General features: G+C 40.1%; 1 protein-coding gene across 5 annotated transcripts in view; it reads left to right on the top strand.

Annotated features, from left to right (window-relative positions):
- Positions 1 to 22,860, top strand: part of LOC121277896 (serine/threonine-protein kinase ICK-like) — a 61,109-nt gene that overhangs the window by 21,997 nt on the left and 16,252 nt on the right. For all 5 annotated transcript variants that reach the window (XM_041187698.1, XM_041187697.1, XM_041187696.1 and 2 more), the window contains 5 exons: positions 3,005 to 3,084; positions 9,476 to 9,608; positions 14,870 to 15,041; positions 18,315 to 18,482; positions 22,079 to 22,396. In XM_041187698.1, the coding sequence (XP_041043632.1) occupies positions 3,005 to 3,084; positions 9,476 to 9,608; positions 14,870 to 15,041; positions 18,315 to 18,482; positions 22,079 to 22,396 (871 nt within the window). The remainder of the gene's footprint in view (positions 1 to 3,004; positions 3,085 to 9,475; positions 9,609 to 14,869; positions 15,042 to 18,314; positions 18,483 to 22,078; positions 22,397 to 22,860) is intronic.

Below are 22,860 nucleotides of genomic sequence, written 5' to 3'. Positions count from 1 at the left end.
TGCAGCCTGTCTGAATCTAGTATGAGTTAAGATTCAATTTCCCAGATCATTTTGCGTCTTGTGTTCTGCCTAAATTGTAAGATTCCAATGAATGCGCAGGTTCAGGAATATTCTTCAAATTGTACTTATTTTCTTAAATGCAGGCACTAGTAGGCAAATTTATAAGTTTTCATGTCAACGATAATTTACTAAGGTGACTCATGTACACCATTGAAACTATTAAATGGTTCAGTATAATTTTTAAAGGTCATTTTCAGTGGAGGATTGGATGCTCCTGTTAAAATGTTTATCTTTGTGATAAACCCATTTGAAAACTATAAATAAACTGCACAAAGTTACCATTATTAAATATATGAAGTACATTTTAATGGAATGAGAATAAAAGAAACAATTACACTGAAGTATGCTTTCCGATTGCCCTGTATCATTGAAGATTTTGTTTGTCATTATGAAAATGAATTTTATCAGAAACTTGAACTGTGTCCTAACAGGTGAAATTTTGGGTGTAATTTCCTGATTGTGTCCAAAGCAGAAAATCTTTTGCTAAATTTTTTAGTAAATGTGTCTTATAATTTATAGCTTGATCCACAGTTCAATAGAGGTCTGTTTCAAGACCGACAAAAGACAAGAGTATCACGTAACTATGCGTGATATATTCCATCAAGTTGGGAAAAATAGCAGTGGTTCTTAGACCTCTGGGTCACTCTACATTCACCTAGATATCAGGTGATTGAGGACATATTCAGGACATGCTTTATTACGTCTAATACAGGAATTTTCAATGATAAACTCGAGGAAATATCTGGTGTAAAATTCCAAAAAGTTAACTGTTGGTGAGTATATTATTCAAGTGGAACTTTCAGATCAAATAGTTCTAGGTCCTATGCCTGGCTTGTGGTGATCTGGAAGATCTCACCCAGGGTGTGATTGGGGAACTAGTATTGTATTGATCGCTTTCGAGTTGGAGTGCTGGAAAGTACACGTATGGACACCAAGCAAGTTTGAAATAATAACTGCACTCTGATCAAAATAACATTTTGATGCTATTGTTTAGACTCAGATGTGATAATGGTTGATTGGGTAAGACAAAGAGCTGGGAGTGTTTGTGGATCTAGATCCCAACTGGTCTAAGTGCGCTCAGGAGAAATGAGAAGAAAATTGATGTTGGAAGAGGAGTTGTTCTAAAAGATTTGTGGAAAAATTGTGATATGACAACTTTTTCTGGGCCATTTTTGATGGTTTGGAATTTAATGTTGAGCTTGAATATTCCTAAATGACTAAATCAACCGAAATTCTGGTTGCCATGCTTTTAAAAATTATTCCACTGGACGGCCTCCAACTGGAAACGGCACAAGCCTTAAAAGACTTGGCTGAAATTCAGTAGTTTTAGCACCTTTTCCAATAAAACCATTTTAATTTTGTTGAAGTATATGGCAAAACTACTGAGGTGAGAATTGTATCATGGATCTGGGTGAAAATTTGAATATTTGCAAAGGCAATTAGTGTGCAGTATTCACAGAATCGCCCAGTGCGGCAGAAGCCCTTAGGCCCATCGAGTCTGCATTGACAACGTGAGAAATACCTGACCTACCTATCTGATCCCATTTACCAGCACTTGGCCATAGCCTTGAATGCTATGATGTGCCAAGTGCTTATCCAGGTACTTTTTAAAGGATGTGAGGCAACCTGCCTCCAACACCCTCCCAGGCAGCGCATTCCAGACTGTCTCAACCCTCTGGGTAAAAAAGGTTTTCCCCTCATCCCCGCCCCCCCCCCCCCGCCCCTCACCTTATATCCCCTCGTGACTGACCCTTCAACTAAGGGGAGCAGCTGCTCCCTATCCACCCTGTCCATGCCCCTCATAATCTTGTACACCTCGATCAGGTCGCCCCTCAGTCTTCTCTGTTCCAACGAAAACAACCCAAGCCCAAGTCTATCCAATCTCTCTTCATAACTTAAATGTTTCATCCCAGGCAACATCCTGGTGAATCTCCTCTGCACCCCCTCCAGTGCAATCACATCCTTCCTATAATGTGGCGACCAGAACTACACGCAGTACTCCAGCTGTGGCCTCACCAAGGTTGTATACGACACCAACATGATCTCCCTACTTTTGTAATCTATGCCTCGATTGATAAAGGCAAGTGTCCCATGTGCCTTTTTCACCACCCCACTAACATGCCCCTCCGCCTTCAGAGATCTATGGACACACATGCCAAGGTCCCTTTGTCCCTCAGAACTTCCTAGTGCCATGCCGTTCATTGAATACTTCCTTGTCAAATTACTCCTTCCAAAGTGTATGACCTCACACTTTTCAGGGTTAAATTCCATCTGCCACTTATCCGCCCATTTGACCATCCCGTCTATATCTTCCTGTAGCCCAAGACACTCAACCTCAGTGTTAACCACCTGGCCAATCTTTGTGTCATCCGCAAACTTACTAACCCCACACCCCACATAGTCATCTATGTTGGTTATATAAATGACGAATAATAGGGGACCCAGCACAGATCCTTGTCGTACACCACTGGACACTGGCTTCTAGTCACTAAAGCATCCTTCTATCATCACCCTCTGTCTCCTACAACTAAGCCAATTTTGAATCCACCTTATCAAATTGCCCTGTATCCCATGTGCGTTTGCCTTCTTTCTAAGTCTCCCATGTGGGACCTTGTCAAAGGCTTTACTGAAAACTACAAACATTAGAAACAGCCTTGAAAACGTTATAAACAGTATTTAATTATTGTAACATACGTTAACCTTGTTGCAGTGAATTTATCTTTTAAAATACTACCATTAGCTTGCATCTCTTGAATATGCAACATGTTTAAAACTGCATCCATACATTCATACTGAATTCAGAGATATCCCAGTACTGTTGGATTAACGGGTTTACCCTGTTCCTAGCCAATAAAATCTGTCGATAGAGGAACACTTGAAAGCACATTGCCATCAAATGATAATCCTGTACATGTTGAAATTAATAACTGATTCTTATTTACAGAAACCGACTGTTTCCTGAATCGTCCATTAGGAATATCATGTACCAGATACTTCAAGGATTAGCTTTTATCCACAAGCATGGTAGGTGTTCAATACTACTTGAGGAGAAAGGTGTGCAAGCAGTTCAAGAATATAGTTAGACCTTAAAAACAAAACATATGTTTAATGTAAAAAAAACTGTATCTTAAAAATTGAAACACTGAAGCCCAGTTTGTTGGATCTGATTTGGGGAAAAATAAAATTACCTGCTTCCTCTTGTTGGTCCCACTCTTTGATCTTGAGCCATTTCTTCCTGTATCTGCTTTGAGCTCTGCTGATACATTGTTCTTCCAACCTACATGTGTGCATGTTTTTACTATTTTGCACTTGAAACAAAAAATAAAGTTGTGTGGTGAGGCTGTTGAAGGTTACGTCACATCATTGAAAGCAATACGAGCAGTTGACATTTTAAGATATTTACAATTCTTTTCTACCTGCTGTAAAACATGCTAATCATTCAATATTAATTAGATATTCATATCATTCATAATATTCGGCTTTCTTTAGTTGTTAGTGGTTCAAACCCTACCATGACTTGTGTATGCCATCTAAACTGATAGCACTGTATGGCACAATATGAGGATTTGGCCCCCTCTGCCTGTTCCAATGATGTAAGTGGACGTTAAAGATCCCATCACATATGCATGGAGGCAGGGGGAATGGCTGAGGTATTAAATGAATATTTTGAATCTGTCTTTACCAAGGAAGAAGATTCTGCCCAGGTCATGGTGGAAGGGGAGGTAGCTCAGATACTTAAAGCATTTAAAATTGATAAGGAGGTGGTATTGGATAAGCAGCCTGTACTTGCAGTTGATAAGGTAACAGGACCAGATGAGATACACCCAAGGGGTACTGGAGGAAGTAAGAGTGGAAATTGTGGAGGTACTGGCCATAATTTTCCAATCTTCCTTTAACTCGGATGGTGCCAGAGGACTGGAGAATTGCAAATGTTACACTCTTGTTCAAAAAAGGCTACTACAGAACAATCAGTTTATCCTTTGGTGGGGAAGCTTTTTAGAAACTATAATTCAAGGCAAAATTAATAGTCACTTGGGCAAGCGCTGGTTAATTAAGGAAAATTGTGTTTAACTAACTTGCTGGAGTTTTTTGGTGAGGTAATGGAGGATTAGTGAGGGTAATGCTGTTTATGTGGTGTGTATGGATTTCCAAAAGGCATTTGATACAGTGTCGCACAGCAGACATGGGCAAATTCGAGTTCATAGAATAAAAAGGACAGTCGCAACAGAAATTGGCTGAGTGACAGGAAACAGAGTATTGATGATGGTTTTTTTGGACTGGAGGAAGGTTTATAGTGGAGTTTCCTAGGGATGGGTGTTAGGACCCTTGCCTGTTGTGATGTATATATTAACAACCTAGATGTTGGTATCCAGGGCACAATTTCAAAATTTGCAGATGATAGGAAACTTGGAGATATCTTGAACCATTAGGAGGATATTTCAGAAGGACATGGGTTGGTAGAAAGGGTGGTCAAGCGGCAGATGAAATTTAATGCAAAAAAAGTTTGAAGTGATTTATTTTAATAGGAATGCAGAGAGAGACAATGAAATAAGGGATGCAATTCTAAAAGGGATGCAGGAGCAGAGGGACCTCAGTGTAAATGTGCATAAATCATTGGTGGCAGGGTAGATTGTGAATGTGGTTAATAAAGCATACAGCATCTTCGGCTTTATTAATAGCGACATAAAGTACAAAAGCAAGGAAGTTATGTTAAACTTGTAGAGAACAATTACTTGGACTCAAATGTAGTATTGCATCTGTTTCTGGGTGTCACACTTTAGGAAGGATATGACTACCTTGGAGAGTGTGCAGAAAAGATTCAGGTAAATAGCTCCAGGGATGAGGAGCTTCAGTTATGTAGATAGATTGGAGTTGGGACTGTATCCCCTTGGAGAAGAGAAGGTTGTGTGGAGATTTGATAGAGGTACTCAAAATTATGGGGAGTCTGGACAGAGTAGATGGGGAGAAATTGTTCCCACTCGTGGAAGAATAGAGAACCAGAGGGCACAGGTTTAAGGTAACTAGCGGAGAGGCAATAGTGACATGAGGAAAAACACTTTCACGCAACAAGTGGTTAGGATCTGGAATGCACTGCCTGAATATGTGGTGGAGGCTGGGCCAGTTGAGGCTATCAAAAGAGATCATTGTTTGAAAAATAAAAATTTACAAGGCTTTAGGGGAGTACCACCAAGTGAATTGCTCCATCGGAGAGCCACCATAGACACAGCGAGCTGAATGGCCTCCTCCTGTACTGTAACCATTCTATGATTCTACGACTGGAAAAAAGACAACCATATTAAATTCTCCCAACTTCTCCTTCAAGCAAAACCATGAAAAACACATTAACCAGTTGACCTCATTGCAGCTTGAATAATAGTTTAATTGCACAGAAGCTGACTTAGAGCTGTCCTATAATTAACTTTGTTTGTAAATTAACTATTAACTGGTATAAAAGTTAAGGCATGTATGCCAGGATGGTTTGTGCTGAACTAGTTGACCTCTGCCTTGGAAGTGGAGAGGGGAAAGGTTCCTGACTGTTTTGCTATTCCCTAATAGAAATTGAATACTCAAAGCTTTGCTAAGAACATGCTAAGATTTGGTCATGATGCATATCAAAAAACCTGCTGACACTCACTGACTAGGTTTACACAGGAATAATTACCTGAGCAGGGTACTAAAGAACTACTGCCATTCTTGAATGAGTCTACACTTTAGACGCAAGGCAGGAACTAAGATGTATCCCAAAACGCCATTTTTCTTTTGTCTATGTTCTTATTTTTTTATTATTATACACCTTATTTTTGAGGTGATCTGGGCACTTAGTGTTGAAAGGTAAAGGATTGTGTAGCCATTCACTTTTAAGTACAAAATGAATCCTAGCAATGTTTAAATTGTACCTTTTTTAATGTAGAAAAGATTGTCACAAAGAACTGTAGAGGTGTTATTGGCAAATAGGTGTATTGTCAACAACTTAAGTATTGGGTGGAGTGACGAAAGGCTTTGCCCAAGCTAGGTTTTAAGAAAGGAAAGAGGCATGGAATTCCAGAACATAGGGCTTTGACAAAGCCACGTGTACTGAGTTGAAGGGAGGGAAGCATGCAAAAACGCATTGTCTGATGAACAGAGTAGGGAAGTTGCAGGACTGGAGGAGGTAACAGAAATAAGCATGGATGAGGCTTTGAGGAGATTTAAAAATGAGTAAACATAGGTGATAAATGTGTGGTCTGGGTGCAAGAAATGGGTTTTTGATGAACTGGGGTTTATGGGAAAGATGTTGGACGGATGCTGGGTGGAAGAGAATAGGTGCTCAAGACATGGATGAGGGTGGCTGGAGGCAGATGATGTTACAAAGATGGAGGTGAGCAGACTTCACAGTGGAGAGGATGTGAATTGGATGGCCAACACAGGATCAAATCCAAACTTGGGAACTGTCTGGTACAGACTAAGATCATGGTCAGGATGTGAATGGAATTAACATGGGTATGGTGTTTGTGGGCAAACTGATTAAGCTGGTGTTATCCTAACCTCCTTGGCAGGTTTTCATATTCAACCCTTCTAAAGAGAATGGATTGTTTGGGCTTTAGGAGATTGATGCCTCCTTTATCTGAGCACATTGTACACCAGTTTCGCTGAGGAAGGAGAAAAGTGGCGACAACAATAAATATAAAAGATCCCAGCAGATATCTTGAGACTTCCCTAGTGTGGCTTTTCTTTTGAAAGAGAGAAAGAACTTGTGATGATACATACAAACATGCAAATTAGGAGCAGCAGTAGGCCCCTTTAGCCTATTCCTGCCATTCAGTAAGATCATGTCTGATCTGATTGTAACCTCAGCCCCATATTCCTGCCTACCTCCGATAACCTGTCGTCCTCTTGTTAATCAAGAATCGATCTAGCTCTACTTTAAAAATATTTAAAGACTCTGCTTCCATCACCTTTTGAGGAAGAGAGTTCCAAAGACTCAACACTCAGAAACAATTTCTCCTCATCTCTGCCTTAAATGAGCAACCCTTTAGTTTTAAACAGTGACCCTAGTTCTAGATTCACCCACAAGAGAAATTATCCTCTCCGCATCCACCCTGTCAAGGCCCCTCAGGACCTTAAAGGTTTCAATTAAGTTGTCTCTTACTCTTCTAAATTCCAGTGGATACAAGCCTAGACTGTCCATCTTGTCCTCATAAGACAACCTGTCCATTCCTGGTAGCAGTCTAGTAAACCTTCTCTGAACTGCTAATGCATTTACATCTTTCCTTAAATAAGGAGACCAGTACTGTACACAATACTCCAGATGTGGTCTCACCAGTGTCCTGTACAACTGAATCATAACCTCCCTACTTTTGTAATCAATTCCCCTCACAATGAATGATAACATTCTATTAGCTTTCCTAATTACTTGCTCTACCTGCATAGTCTCCTTTTGTGATTCATGCACTAGGACACCCAGATCCCCCTGAATCTCAGATCTCTGCAGTCTCTCACCATTCAGAAAATGAGCTTTTTTCATTCTTCCTGCCAAAGTGAACAATGTCACGTTTGCCTGCATTATGCATTATTTGCCAGATCTTTGCCCACTCACTTAACCTGTCTATTTCACTTGGTAGCCTCCTTACGGCCTCTTCACAATTTACTTTCCTTTGTGCTGTCGGCATACCTAGCAACCTTTCCTTCGGTCCCTTCAGCCAAGTCATTTATATAAATTGTAAAAAGTTGAGGCCCCAGCACTGATCCCTGTGGCACACCACTCGTCTCATCCTGCCAACCAGAAAAAGACCTGTTTGTGCCTACTGTTTCCTGTTCGCTAGCCAATTTTCTATCCGTGCCAATATGTTACCCACTATACCATGAGCTTTTATTTTCTGCAATATTCTTTGATGTGGCACCTTATCAAATGCCTTTTGGAAATCTAAGCACAGTATGTCCACTGGTTCCCCTTGATCCACAGCACATGTGAATCCTTCAAAGAACTCCAGTAAATTGGTTAAACATGATTTTCCTTTCACACAACCATGTTGACTCTGCCTGATTGCCTTGATTTTTTTTAAGTTCCGAGCTGTAGCATCTTTAATAATAGCTTCTAACATTTTCCCTATAACAGATGATAAGCTAACTGGCCTGTAGTTTCCTGCTTTCTGTCTCTCACCCTTTTTGAATAAAGGAGCTACATTTGCTATTTTCCAATCTGATGGAACCTTCCCTGAATCTAGAGAATTTTAGATGGTGCCATTTAAAACTTCTACACATTCACTTTGGGATGTTCGATTGCTATTGTAATGCAGGAAATGCACTGCATTTTGTGGGAACTGTTTTAGTGATAGTTGAGGGATAAATATTAGCCGCCTGGGGAGCTCCTCTGTTGCTCTTCAAAATAGTGCTGTGGGATTTTTTAATGCACATCTGAGGGGCAGAATGGTCCTTAATTTGATATCTCATCCAAAAGCTGACACTTCTTGCTGAAATGTCTGCCTGGTTTCTATGCTTAAAGTGATTTTTAAATTAAATGCATTGCACTTCTGTATTTCTAGTTTGTCAAGCCTGCAGAGAGCTGCCATACATTGAAGTAGAGTTGTAAGTGAAGTTATAGCCAATGTAGGAGAAAGGTGCCATTGTCCAAATTCTTGTATGCTACAAAATTTGTTTGTTGAACTTAAGAATTTCTTCTATAAACTTGTCGATTTAGATTTTTGAAAGTTGCCTGATTGATGGGTTTCCGTTTTCTCTTTATATTTTATTTGTACTGATATACACAAGGTCACGAAATCAAGCAGCATAAATACTCTGCCGTTCAAAGGCTGGGCATTTTGTGATGAGTGACTCGCCTGCTGACTGCCTGCAGCCTTTCCACCATTGACAAGACACAGGAATGGAGATGGAATACTCTCCACTTTCCCAGATGAGCACAGCTCCAACAACACTTAAGCTTGACATCATCAAGGACCAAAACAAAAACAGAATTACCTGGAAAAACTCAGCAGGTCTGGCAGCATCGGCAGAGAAGAAGAGTTGACGTTTCGAGTCCTCATGACCCTTCAACGGAACTGGCCATCCTGACTTGGAAGTGTATTGCTGCCCCTTTGTCACTGGGTCAAAATCCTGGCACCCCCCCCCCCCCCCCCCCCCCCCCCCCGGCCCAAAATACTGAACAGAGCTGTGGGAGTATCTTCACCACATAGCCTGCAGAGGTTCAAGAAGGTGGCTCACTCCCGTCTTCAAGGGCAATTATGGATGAGCAATAAATCCTGACCTTGCCAGAGATATTCACAACCATGAATGAACAAAAAAAAAAACAATCTTAGGAAATGGATGCGTTGTTGCAGTAGGAGAAAAATGACTCTGTTAGGGGCAAACCCTTTTATTGCTGCAGGAAATAATTTTATCCTTTGATTCTGTTTTTATTTATGTGTGTGTTGTATTCCAGGATTTTTTCATCGTGACATGAAACCAGAAAATCTGCTTTGTATGGGACCGGAACTTGTAAAAATAGCTGATTTTGGTCTAGCTCGTGAAATTCGATCTCGTCCACCCTACACTGATTATGTGTCTACAAGATGGTAAGAATGTCTTTTCTAATAACAAGCACTTAACAATTTCTAATTCAGTTTGACAATTGCCAAGTGGCTTTACACTAGTTGAATGCATGTCAAGGGCAGCTGTGAAAGTCTGCATAACTAGCGAATAAAAATTGTATTTCACAGCTGGATGTGACATCCAACAGTTAGCTTTTTGTAATTTTACTTTTATGGATATGGATGTCTTATAAACTGATCGTCTTTCCAAAGGTAGCTGATAGTGTTTAAGCACAGAAGTTAAGTTAGTGCTAAATTTTCAGTGTTTCCTTTGCTTCAACCATACCGTAGATGTTGGTATATAAGTTGACCATTGAAGCCTCAGAACCCCTCCAAAAATTGAGGTCGACTTACATACCAAGTATAAAAGCAAACAGCTGATGGTCACCACCTTGAAATGTCATCAGCATCTGACGCAAAGTGAGCATGTCTTAAACTCCCATGCATCTTCACAACACAGCCCTTATTGCCTGATTTTTGACCCCTTGTGCCCAGTTATAAGGTACCATTAAATAAAGCATGTATTTGTGGGGTGAGTTTACATTGCACTTTTTTTGAATAAACAAAAGCATGGGAGTCAATAGCTCCCTGGTGCATTCACCATAGTAATGTCTCAACCATTCGGAACTAACTTGCCAACCAATCAGCATTCCCTTTCTCATGCAGTAGAAATTATTCCCTTTGAAATTTGGCAGTCTTGCATCTGTCCTGATGAGTGCAAGATGAAAAGTTTCAACAGCTTGTCTCTTTATTTGTCAGCAAAACACCTGTAATGTTGCTAAAAGCTGTATGTCGGAAGTCCAAATACTTCAGATTTACTTGATCTTTGACACTTTCAGCAACGACCATAATTGGCTAAGTTTTTAGTGGTAAAATTTGGCAAACCAGAAAGGATAACAGATAATTACCATGTTAATCCATGAATATTTTATATTTTATTTGGCAAACTTATTGGAACAGATTCTATAATTTCACATTGATTTCTCATGATCTTGAATGCAAGGTTTGAAACTTCTTGTGAAATTTTGCCTGGGAACGATGATGCATGGTCCAAAGGAAAACTGGCACGTTATTTATGGTATATGCATCTGTAGTCATGGTGACTTACAAAACATCTACTCCAGGAAGAATTGGCCATTCTCATCCTGTTAATACAGGCAACCATGTTACAATCCTTTTGAGAACTAAAATAGTGTTTATAGCTAAAGTTTTTTTGGGGCAATGAGGTACATGAGGGTAATGCAATTGGAATGGTGTATGTGGACTTCCAAAAGAAGTTTGAAGTGCCACACAATAGACTTGTCAGCACATTTGAAACCTATCTATTAAAAGAGACAGTGGCAAAATGGATACAAAACTGAGTGACAGGAAATGGAGAGGTAGCTGTGAATGTTTTTTTCAGATTGGAGGAAGGTATAAAGTGGGGTTCTCCAGTGTTTTGTACTAGGACTATTCTTGATATGTATTAAACTTTGTATGGGGGACAATTTTAAAGTTTTCAGATGAGACAAAACTTGGAAATATTATGAACTGAAGAGGATTATGATGGACTTCCAAGAGAGCATGCTCAAGCTAATGGACTGAGCGGGCAAGTGGCAAACAAAATTTAATTTAGAGAAGTGTGATGTGACTTCCTGTCCTTCTAGCCAAAATGAGAGGCAATATAAAATAAAGGATATGGGCTGCAGGAGCAGAGGGGCCTTGCAGTATATGTGCACAAATTATTGAAGGTGGCTGAGAATTGATGCAGGATAGAGGGTTACAGATGCCTGCAATAGTAAGACTGGTTCTGGGAGGGCTGGGTTTTCCCTGAACATAGTCGAAACCTATTGGGGAGGATTTAAACTAACTTGTTGGAACTGGGAAATATTAACAAGGAAAATCAGAGTGCACAAAGAATTGGGAGGGATAGATAGTACTAGCGTAGAAACTAGTTCCTCAGTATGGAATGTTAGTGCAGCATTATCAGTGTAGAGCATGGTGAGGGCTTGGTGCACACCTGTCTTGGATCTCAGGCGAACAAGGCTGACCGGTTCTCCGTCAGTTCTGGTATGCAAGTAGACACATTCTGTAGATGACCTGAGGCATACAACAGCAGTAAAGAGAATAATGCGCCTAAGAGCATTGGTGCCAGAACACAACCCTGTTTGACCCCACTGTGGATTTCAGATCCTATGTTGCCTTCTCATAGCTGACTTTACCCATCATCTTGTCATAGAAAGAGGAGATTGCATTGAGCAGCTTCGGGAGGCAATCAATTTTCACCAGCAGCTTAAAAAGACCACTTCTGCTCACATTGTTGAATGCCTTGGGTGAGATCGTTAAAGGCAATATATATTGACCTCCTTTGTTCACATCATTCCTCTTGAAGCTGCTGGACTGAGAAGATCATGTCAATTGTAGACATTCTAATTCTGCAACCACACTGGGATTTGGGATGGATGTATTTAGCTAAGACCTGCAGTTTGTCTAGGGCAACTCAGGCATACTGAAGATTGCCTGAGCAGCAAATCAGCAGACTCTCATATATCTGTAAAGGCGATCAGCATCTGTGTTGAGCGATGTATAATTTATAAGTTGAAAAGGAAGGTAGAGTGGTTCCAATTTCATTTGGGTTTTTTATGAGCCTTGGTGCCTTAAAGTCTGGATGGACCTGTGGCTGAAAGGTCAGGCTTTGGGGTATGGGTTAAAAAGGGGTGAGAAGTTTAGTGTTTCTTGGGGAAAAAAATGAACTAGGAAAAAACTGAACTGTTGCTTAGCAACAGTGGTCAAGAGATAGAGACACAGATGGGTATTTTCAGCTCTGAGAAAAGTACAAGACTAGTGGGATAGTAGTTGTAATGTGATCAGTTTAGCAATGTTGCTTCTGAAACAGTGAGTTTAAAGTGTGGTTATTTTTGGTGTCCTGGGGCGAGGCGAGATTTGTGTGAGAAACAGCAAGTGAATGTTCAAGAATTCACTGGAAGAAAACTACACCTGTACCAGTCCCAAGCAAATGTGCCTTTGGGTCAAGCTGGTGGTAACTTCCACTTGCTGATGTCTGTAAAGATATTGCTGGGTAAAGGAATATTGGGAGATTGAAGCATCCTCTTGTGTTTGTACTGAGAGAGTTTCAACCTTTTTGCTTGGAGTAATTTTGTTTGTTACTTGTTTTAATATTTTATTCTTTGTATTAAAAGTCCATCAGCAGACTCCTATGAATTTGTTCAGTAGCTTTCCATGTTTTCTTTAAAAAAGTTAGGATCTATCAAGCCAGGCTTCACTCTGGGATTTGACTTGTCTAGTAGTAATATCAGCTGGGATCATAACACATCAGAAAGACAAATGTCATCGTCCAGGATGTTGCCATACTGCCATCAATCAGCATTGACAATGTGATGCTGGATATTATTTGTTAGCTTCACATATCTAGACTGTACAATCAGCAATCTGTCACTTGATGCCGAAATCAGCACAATTGTTGCAAAAGCAGTAGAGGTTATATCCAGGCTGAGTAAGAGAGCATGGAACAGCTGCAACCTAACTGAGAACACCAAACTGCAAATCTACCAAGCCTATGTCCTCAGCACACTCCTCTACAGTGGCGATAATGCCTGGACAACATACATACCAACATACGAATTAGGAGCCAGCCACTTGGCCCCTCGAGCCTGCTCTGCCATTCAATAAGATCTTGCTGATCGGATTGTAACCTCTCACCTGCCCCCAAAATGTGAAATAATTCATTTTGGCAGGAAGGACAAGGAGAGGCAATATAAAATAAAAGGTACAATCCTAAAGGGGGTGTAGGAGCAGAGGGACTTGAGGCTATGTGGGCACAAACCATTGAGGCTGGAAGGACAGGTTGAGAAATGCATATGAGATCTAGTGCTTTGTAAGTCTGGGTAAAGAGTAGAAAGGTAGATAAGTCATGAACTTGAACTTGTATAAAGTACTGGTTCAGTCTCAGCTGGAATTTGTGTCCAATTCTGGGCACTGCATTTAGGCACAATGTGAAGACAGAGAAGGTGCAGAAAAGCTACGCGAGAATGATTTCAGGGATGAGGAACTTCAGCTATATGGATCAATTAGAGGAGCTGGGGCAAAAAATCATGAGGGATTTGGTTTGAGTAGATAGGGAGAAATTGTTTCTGTTGGTGAAAGGATTGAGAACCAGAGGACATTGATTAAAGGTGGTTAGCCCAAAGGAACAACAGTACCAGGAGGAAAAACATTTTTTTAATACAGTGTGGTTAGGATCTGGAATGGTCTGCCTGAGAGTCTGGTGAAGGCAGATTCAATCATTGCCATCAAAAGAGAATTGGATAATTATCTGAAGCAAAAAGAAAATTGCAGGGCTTGGGGTAAAAGGTATGTGAGTGGGGAGAAGAGTTCAATAGTCTCTCTTCTGGAGAGCCAGCATGAACACAACCTCTGAATTGCAGCCTCCTGCCCTGTAACCATTTTGTTCTTCAATTTTATGATTACTCTGCTCTGCCTCCAGTTACGTGAATAATTGTGGGAAGAAAAAAGTTAAAATAGTTGCCATGCTCTCACCATGGAGAGAAAAAAAAATAATGGAATTCACTGGAGATCTTTTCTCTGCAAAACACTAATTGTGTTTGAGAAATAAATTTCGTGGCGGTGAAGTCTTTTGGCATGACCTGAGGATGAGAAAGGTGCTATATATATGCAAATTCATTCTTGCTGGGCTACAATAATTATGTTGGACTTTCTAGTCTGAAACTTACATTTTTATTGATCTGAGAAAGAGGAAATTGGAGAGTTGCTGAAATAGTATCAAAAAGTAAATGATGTAACCTTGCTTGACTTCCTGCTTTTATTTAGCTTTTAAACTATGGAGACTTGCATTAAAGTCACAAGCGAGAAAGATAAAGATCCTCCAGGCTGAATCCCCAGTTGGAAGGACTTATGTATTTTTTTTTGAAACAACTTTAAGAATGCTGGCAAGTTTTCTACGTTTTAAAAGGTTTCTTCGCATTGGAGTTGCTGTTTATATTGTGCATCTTGAATCTGATAGCGTCTAAATGCTTCTCTGAAGCTAACTGAAAAGAATAATATCAGGAAGTTCAGAAAAGTGCATGAATAATTGCCTCAGTTTAACCAGTAGGTGGAGTTAGTATGGACTGTCAGGTGAAGCCAAAAAGTCCAGTGAATTTGATTTCCTTTGAAGAAGGGGCAAATTGTATTGATCATTGCAACGTTCATATCATCGTGCACAAATTTTTATCCTTTTTTGTTTACAGGTACAGAGCACCTGAAGTTCTTCTGCGATCAACAAATTATAGCTCTCCTATTGACATGTGGGCTGTTGGTTGTATTATGGCAGAACTCTACACATTAAGACCTCTTTTTCCTGGCTCTAGTGAAATAGATGAGATTTTCAAAATTTGCCAAGTCTTAGGGACACCTAAAAAGGTATGAGACCTTATCAAAGTGCTTGAAGTTACTTTAAAATTGAAAAGTGTAGGGTGATTGTTGATACCCATAGCACAGACCATCACCATTGATGTAAAGGGCACGATAGAAGACTCATAAATAGTACTCAGCTGATATGAAGCTTGTATATTGGGGGTGAGGGAAGACTTGGAGAGGTGTGGAATTCCATTGCATTTTTAATGAGAAAACAGTCTTGCAGTTTTTTGGTATTATTTGTGATTTTTACTTAGTTCTAACATCTTTTATTTTGTGCAATAAAGAAAAGGAAAACAGTGAGTCTGCGTTTATTGCAAACAGCTTTTTTATATGTATTCTAAGTGTTGTTCTGCAACAATTATGCTTTTCTGGACTGGAGGGCTAACTAAATTAGCATGCTGCTCAACCCTTAACTAAGCGTCTGCCCTCACAACGATTCCATTACCAAGACTACTTGCTCTTCCACCTCAGTCACACCTCCTGGACTCACTCCAGTGTCCCCTCACCATAGCCAAAACTCTAACCCACTCTCTTATTTCCTAAGTGTAGGATTTCTCCTCTGCTTTAGTTATCAGGCTTATTCAGAAGCCCACAGCCTGTATCGTTGCCCACACAGAGGCTCCTACTCTCATCATATTTTACCCCATTTGCTCCTTTTTGCCTCACCTATTCAGCTTTAAGAAGTTGCTCACTTTCATATCTGTCCTTAACTTCACCCCATCTTACCTCAGCAAATGCAGTTGCATGTTCTCAAATGATGCAATTGGTTTTAAGGCAGCACAGAGTCAGTAAAAGGGAAGGGTGGGAAAAAGAATAAAGGGGAAGGTCTGTGTTTGGGTGCAAGGCGAAGGCGATTAAATGACAAACTGAAAACAAACCAAAACAACAAAGTAAAAAGAAACAAAATGGGAGCAGAGGTTATGATCTGAATTTGTTGAACTCCATGCTAAATCTAGAATGTAAAATGCTTAATTCAAAGATGCTGTGCTGTACCTTGAGCTTATGTTGAGCTTCAGTGGGACATCAAGGGAGGCCGAATACTGAGTGGGAACAAGGTGGAGAATTAAAGTGACAGGCAACTGGAAGCTTGGGTTCATGCTTGTGGACTGAATGCAAGTGTTCTGCAAAGCAGTCACAAGTCTGGGTTTGGTGTCTCCAGCGTAGAGGAGACAGCAGCAACTCCAGTGATTGCAGTATATTAAATTGAAAATAATGTCATCTGGAAGGAGTTTTTGGGGCCTTGGATGCTGAGAAGGGAAGTGGTAAAAGGGTGTTGCCTGCCCCCTTCTGTTTCCTCCTTTTGCTGGTTTTGTTTTTTCCTGTTTTTGAACCACAGCTGTTCATTCTGCTATTCACTCCTTCCCTAGACACAACATTTTGTTTCTTTGCTTGGCCCATTACCATTTCCTTTTGTTTTGCACAACCAGCTCTTTTGTCATTTAATTTTTCTTCCCATCCACCTGATCACAGACTTTCCCTATTTTTCTTTCCACCAACCCCCGCAATCTCCACACCCCTGTCTCTGGACTTGCTTAAAACCTATTTTATCTATAACATTTCACAGAATCTCTCAGTGCAGAAGAGGCCCTTTGGCCCTTCGAGTCTTCACTGACACATGAGAATTACCTGATCTACCTACCTAATCCCATTTACCAGCACATGGCCCATAGCCTTGAATGCTATGACATGCCAAGTGCTCATCCAGGTACTTTTTAAAGGATGTGAGGCAACTCGCCTCCACCACCCTCCCAGGCAGCGCATTCCAGACTGTCACCACCCTCTGGGTAAAAAAGTTTTTCCTCACATCCCCCCCTAAACCTCCTGCCCCTCACCTTGAACTTATGTCCCCTCGTGACTGACCCTTCAACTAAGGGGAACAGCTGCTCCCTATCCACCCTGCCCATGCCCCTCATAATCTTGTACACCTCAATCAGGTTACCCCTCAGTCTTCTCTGCTCCAACGAAAACAACCCAAGTCTATCCAACCACTCTTCATAACTTTAATGTTTCATCCCAGGCAACATCCTGGTGAATCTCCTCTGCACCCCCTCCAGTGCAATCACATCCTTCCTATAATGTGGTGACCAGAACTGCACACAGTACTCCAGCTGTGGCCTCACCAAGGTTCTATACAACTCCAACATGATCTCCCTACTTTTGTAATCTATGCCTCGATTGATAAAGGCAAGTGTCCCATATGCCTTTTTCACCACCCCACTAAAATGCCCCTCCGCCTTCAGAGATCTATGGACACACATGCCAAGGTCCCTTTGTTCCTCAGAACTTCCTAGTGCCATGCTGTTCATTGAATACTTCCTTGTCAAATTACTCCTTCCAAAGTATATCACCTCACACTTTTCATGGTTAAATTCCACCTGCCACTTATCTGCCCATTTGATCATCCTATCTATATCTCCCTGCAGACCAAGACACTCGACCTCACTGTTAACCACCTGGCCAATTTTTGTGTCATCCACAAACTTACTAATCCTACCCCCCACATAGTCATATATGTCGTTTATATAAATGACGAATAATAGGGGACCCAGCACAGATCCCTGTGGTACACCACTGGACACAGGCTTCTAGTCACTAAAGCATCCTTTCGTCATCACCCTCTGTCTCCTACAACTAAGCCAATTTTGAATCCACCTTATCAAATTGCCCTGTATCCCATGTGCGTTTGTCTTCTTTATAAGTCTCCCATGTGGGACCTAGTCAAAGGCTTTGCTGAAATCCATATAAACTACATCAACTGCACCATCCTCATCTACACACCTGGTCTGATGAAAGGTTATTGACCAGAAACGTTTAACTTTCTCTCTCCACAGGTGTTGGAATACTTATTTCCAGCATTTTCTGTTTTTGTTTTTGGATTTCAGATTTATCTATAATTATTTCTGATCCACAGTATTTTGCTCTTGTATGGGTCCACTGTTTTACCATCAGTGAATAATTGTTCGGTCACTAATGCCTCTGTCCTCTGCATCTCAGTGCTTAAGGCTGTTCATCTTCGCATCCCCAATCCCTTCAGCTATCAAAAGCCTCCCAGAAAATGCTCATCTTAGATAATGCTTTGCCCAGAACAGTCCAAATTTCTATGCACTAGATTCAAATTACATTTTTAAAGTACTCTTATTTTTCTGAATTCAGAAAACTAGATTCAAGAAATAAATGACAACTTTGGTTGTCCATATAACTTTTTTTTGCTCTAACAATGTGTGAATTATCCTACTTTTACTTGTATCAGACAACTTTATAATTGCCATCTCTTAGAATAATTGGTCAGAAGGCTATCAGCTTGCAGCAGCCATGAACTTCCGTTGGCCTCAGTGTGTCCCCAATAATCTCAAGACTCTGATTCCCAATGCAAGTAGTGAAGCTATTCAACTCATGAGGGATATGCTCCAGTGGGACCCAAAGAAGCGACCTACTCCAAGCCAGGTGAGTTTTTAAGCAATAACTAGAGGGAGCACAAGTGATCAGTTTTAATGTACACTACTAGTGCTAGTATTAAATTGTTATAACCTACAGTTGCTTTGTCGGAAGGGTAAAATCATAGAACCTTGCAGCACTGAAGGAGGTCTTTCAGTTCATTGTGCTGACTCCTTCAAAGAGCTTCTAATTTGTCCAGTTCATGGTAAAATTGTAGTAGGTCTTCATCAGTTCTGGCTGGGTGTGAAGATTTGTATGCTAGTAAATTAATGGAAGAAAAATCAAACAACTTCTGAAATATACATATGATCCCCTTAGCAGATTTTCTTCAGTGATTGTTAGATGAACTTCAGTGTAGACCCATAAGATGTCACATTTTTCTACCAAAATTATAGAGGCCAATACTGCTTGGAAAATGAGACTAAATCAAGCAGAGGAGCCAAGATGTCTAATGGTATAGACATACAAATCACTTAAGGTAGCGGCACTGGGTAATAGGGCATCTTTTTTTTAAAAAAAAAAGCACTGTGGTTCATTTCTAGAGACATAGAATTAAAAAAACACAGAAGTTAAGATAAGCTTGTCTCAAACCTTGTTTCTACCACACTTGGAGAATTGTGTACAGTTTTGGCTTTCATATTATTAAAAGGGCACAGAGGCACTAGAGCAGGTTCAGAAAAGATTTACAAGAACTGAGAGGATGTATGTATTATGAAAGGCTGAGCAGGCTGGAGCTCTTTTCCTTGTGTAGAGAATGTTGATGGACCTAATGGAGGTCTTTAAAATTATGAAGGGCCTTGATAAAGTAGATAGAAATAATGTTTCCGCATGGGCCTGAGTGAAACTAGGGGCTATAAATATGGATAGTCGCTAATAAATCCAATAGCAATTCAGGAGAAACTTCCTTACAGAGACTGGTAAGTGTGCGGAACAAGGAGTAATGAGTTTTGCTGCTGGGGTTAGATGAAGTCGGACAGGAGGGTTCATCTGTTGCATAAACACTGACATGTATCCAGTTAGGTCTGTGCAATGTAATTCTGGGCTTCGTGGCCAGGTAGAAAAAAAATGAAAATTTACAGCTCATATTACGTTTTTCTTAAGCTCTGTAGTTTAACCCTATTCTGTCCTGTTTGCTCCTTTTTAGTCTTTAATATTTCCCTTTTGCAAGTAAGTTCCTGCCATAATTAAGGAACTTATAGACTACTCATCAACAGTTTGTGGCAGAGAATAATAATGTTTTGCATAAAGGATTTTTTTCTAACCTACCCTAATTGCTTTCTTGAGTATTGTTGAAAAAACAGATATGCTGTCAAAGCTTTGCCTCTTGCATCATCAGGGCGGAAGCAAGAATGCCAGATTTTAAAGGGAACAACAATTTGTACTCCATGAGAAAAGGGGTGCTGATTGGTTGGGAAGCGTGTTCAGATTGGTTGAAGCATTGCCATGGTGAATGCACCAGGGTGCTATTGACCCCCATGCTTTTGCCTTTCAGAAAAGGTGTAATGACTGGACATATTCCTTTAGCCTGCAGAGAACAGGCCCCTGCATGTGATTATGTGTAGCTTAAGTGACCTAAATTATGAGCTGGACAGATAATCGTAAATTGGCTGTTAGTACAATTCTTTACACATTCAGGAATGTTTAGCAAGTGCTGCCCAGTCACTGAATCATATCTACTGTTAGACATTATGTTCTGAGTTTTTCAAGCACGGGTTGGTTGAGTGCAGTCAATCCTCTGCATATTGCGAACAGTCGAAGGGGTGCGCTTTTTGCTATGTTCCACCTGTTGTTGGGATGTAGCTACCTGGTGCATTCACCATGGCAACATCTAGACCAATCAGCATCACTTTTCTCATGTAGGATGAAATTTTGAAATTTGGCATTCATCGGGATAAATGCGAGAGTTAAAGCTTCAACAGCATGTCTCTTTTCAGCAATACTCAAGTCCTGTATTACCAAGTGATAGTTTGCTTTCTGGTCAACTTTCATAAGTATGTATTTTTGCATTACCATAGTGCTAATTAATTAAAGCGAAACATTGCTGTTTACCTTTAACCCTCCCATGTTCTTGAAGACCTCATCTGATTTCTCCTTAATCTTTTCAACTCTAATGGACAAAGTCTGATCTACTCAGGTCACTCATAACTGGAAGCTTGTAACTCTGGTAACATTCTACTGAATCTAAGCCTCACCATTTTCCTATTGCTTTACAGTGTTCCCACAACACATGCACAAAGCCACCTGCATGACTCAAACTAGCCTAATTGAGGCAGTGTTCAAGCTCCAAATCTCATCTTTGCTTTTGTTTCTATGCCCCTAGATACATTACCAGAAATTCAGTCTGCCTTTTTGAATGGCTGCTTCTCCCTCTTTAAGTTCTGTTTCCTCCTTTCCTCCTCCCTACCAAAATGTATGAATCAGCGTCATGATAATCATTTGAGGTAACTTTTATTTTTGTTGCTCCATTTTATTCTGCATTTGTTTTCACAGGAGAAAACTATTGGAACATGCTACCCTTTATAAAAAAAAACAGAAACATTGAGTCTGTAGGTCAATTTTATTGTCTTTCCTCTGATGGCAGTTAATAGGGTGCCTCCTTGTCCCAGTCGCCTCCACTGTGCACTATGGACAAATGAGAGCATATGCCCATTACAACTTCTAGTCACTCAAAATCTGTTGCCCTTCCATTGTTCTGATGCTAAAAATAAATATTTTACACCCTTGCTAGAAGATTAATTGGTGGAGCCTGTTATACTGACATACCAAATATTTATACCACCAATCCAATCTAATTGTTGTCTGTGTCCCACTTTAAAAATCAATGTTTTCACTGCGGCTGGCTTAATAGTGGGCGAGTATGTATAATATATATTTTTTTTACTCTGCATTTTTGCATATGATTTGAGTTGATTACTGATGCTGCTCAGTGTGGATGGTGTGAAATGCTCATACTGGTTTGGGGAAAATGATAAATGGCAATGCATTTAATGCATTTTCCTGCTTTAGTTTTCATGTTAAGATTTTATAGCCACCAAAAAACAGGCATTTCACATAAATAAAGTCTCTGTTGCTTGGTTTCTTTTTGTTGCCTACATCTTTTAGTAGGGGGTTTTCTCATCTGATTTAAGAATTTATTTCACTGTTATTTAGGAGTATTGAAATAAGACAACTTAACTTACCCAGCTCCCCATGTGAAATGTTGCAGGAGCTTGACTAGTCTGAATGAAGTTCTGAGAGAGATGTACTGGTCATAGTTCCATAGAAAGGTACATCTCTTCTAAACTTCACTGTGCCCCATTCTTTGCAAGCTTAGAAACTGGGCATCACTAGGCTGTTCAAGAAGGGGGTCCATCATAGCCAAATCCTTTCTTCATCTGATCTGTCCCAAATTGAGAATGGAGCATAGCTTACCTAGGAACAGTGAACCTCTTGGGCACACTTGAATGTCACACTCTGCTCAGATCAGTTAACTCAGTATATACTAGATATTTAATATGCTACCATTCTGCTTTATGTGATATAGTGCATATTTCACCCATTGAGTCATCTAGGGGAAGTATTCAGAATGCTTCAGAATGATCTTCTGCAATCCTTTGTATTTGTAGGCACTGCGGTATCCCTATTTTCATGTTGGCCAAGTTCTGGGAACTCCTCAGCAAGTGCAAGAACAAGGAAAGCAGCAAAGAGAAATGCAATGTAAACATCCAGTTCATCCGATGAAGCCTGTACCTCCGCTTCAGCCCCCACCTCTGCATTATCCTCATCCACCTTCAAGACCATTTCAACAAATTACACCTTCTCAACACCAAATGTGTGCGCGGCAAACAGATCTAGCACCTGGTTCACTTGAAAGAGGAAACCAAAGTGAACAAGAGAAACCCCATCAAAATATTCTACCTTCACTAAGTACAAAAATGTGTCAAGTAAGATTGTGTATTTAAGAATAACAATATTGTGTGATAGTGAACATACTGGTTAGCATCATAAATTTATCTTTATCCATTTGTGTGCAAGAGGCTAAGCTGATAAAATCATCCATTATTTTAGAATTAGCTTTTAACAATGTGATTTTATCACTCTTGTATTGTACTTGTATACAATATATGAGACTCCTGATCCAAAGTATGATACTTGATGTCTTCATTCTAAGGTAATTCCGTTAATCTGCATTAACTGCAAGTGCTGTTCCTCATTGGGAACATGGGATTGTGGAATTGCCACTTATAACTGCAGATTATTTTTGGCAGTTGGGAATTTTGCACATTTATTATTGCCACAATTGAATTGTTCAGCATATGGTGTGGTGATAATTAGAAATAAAATATATATTGGCCTTGGATTTGACAACCAATTAGAATGAAAATGTAATCAAATTTTCAATTTTATT

Source organism: Carcharodon carcharias, chromosome 5 (assembly GCF_017639515.1).
Source record: "Carcharodon carcharias isolate sCarCar2 chromosome 5, sCarCar2.pri, whole genome shotgun sequence".
NCBI classification, from domain to species: Eukaryota; Metazoa; Chordata; class Chondrichthyes; order Lamniformes; family Lamnidae; genus Carcharodon; species Carcharodon carcharias.
This window is presented reverse-complemented; position numbering and strand designations above follow the sequence as displayed.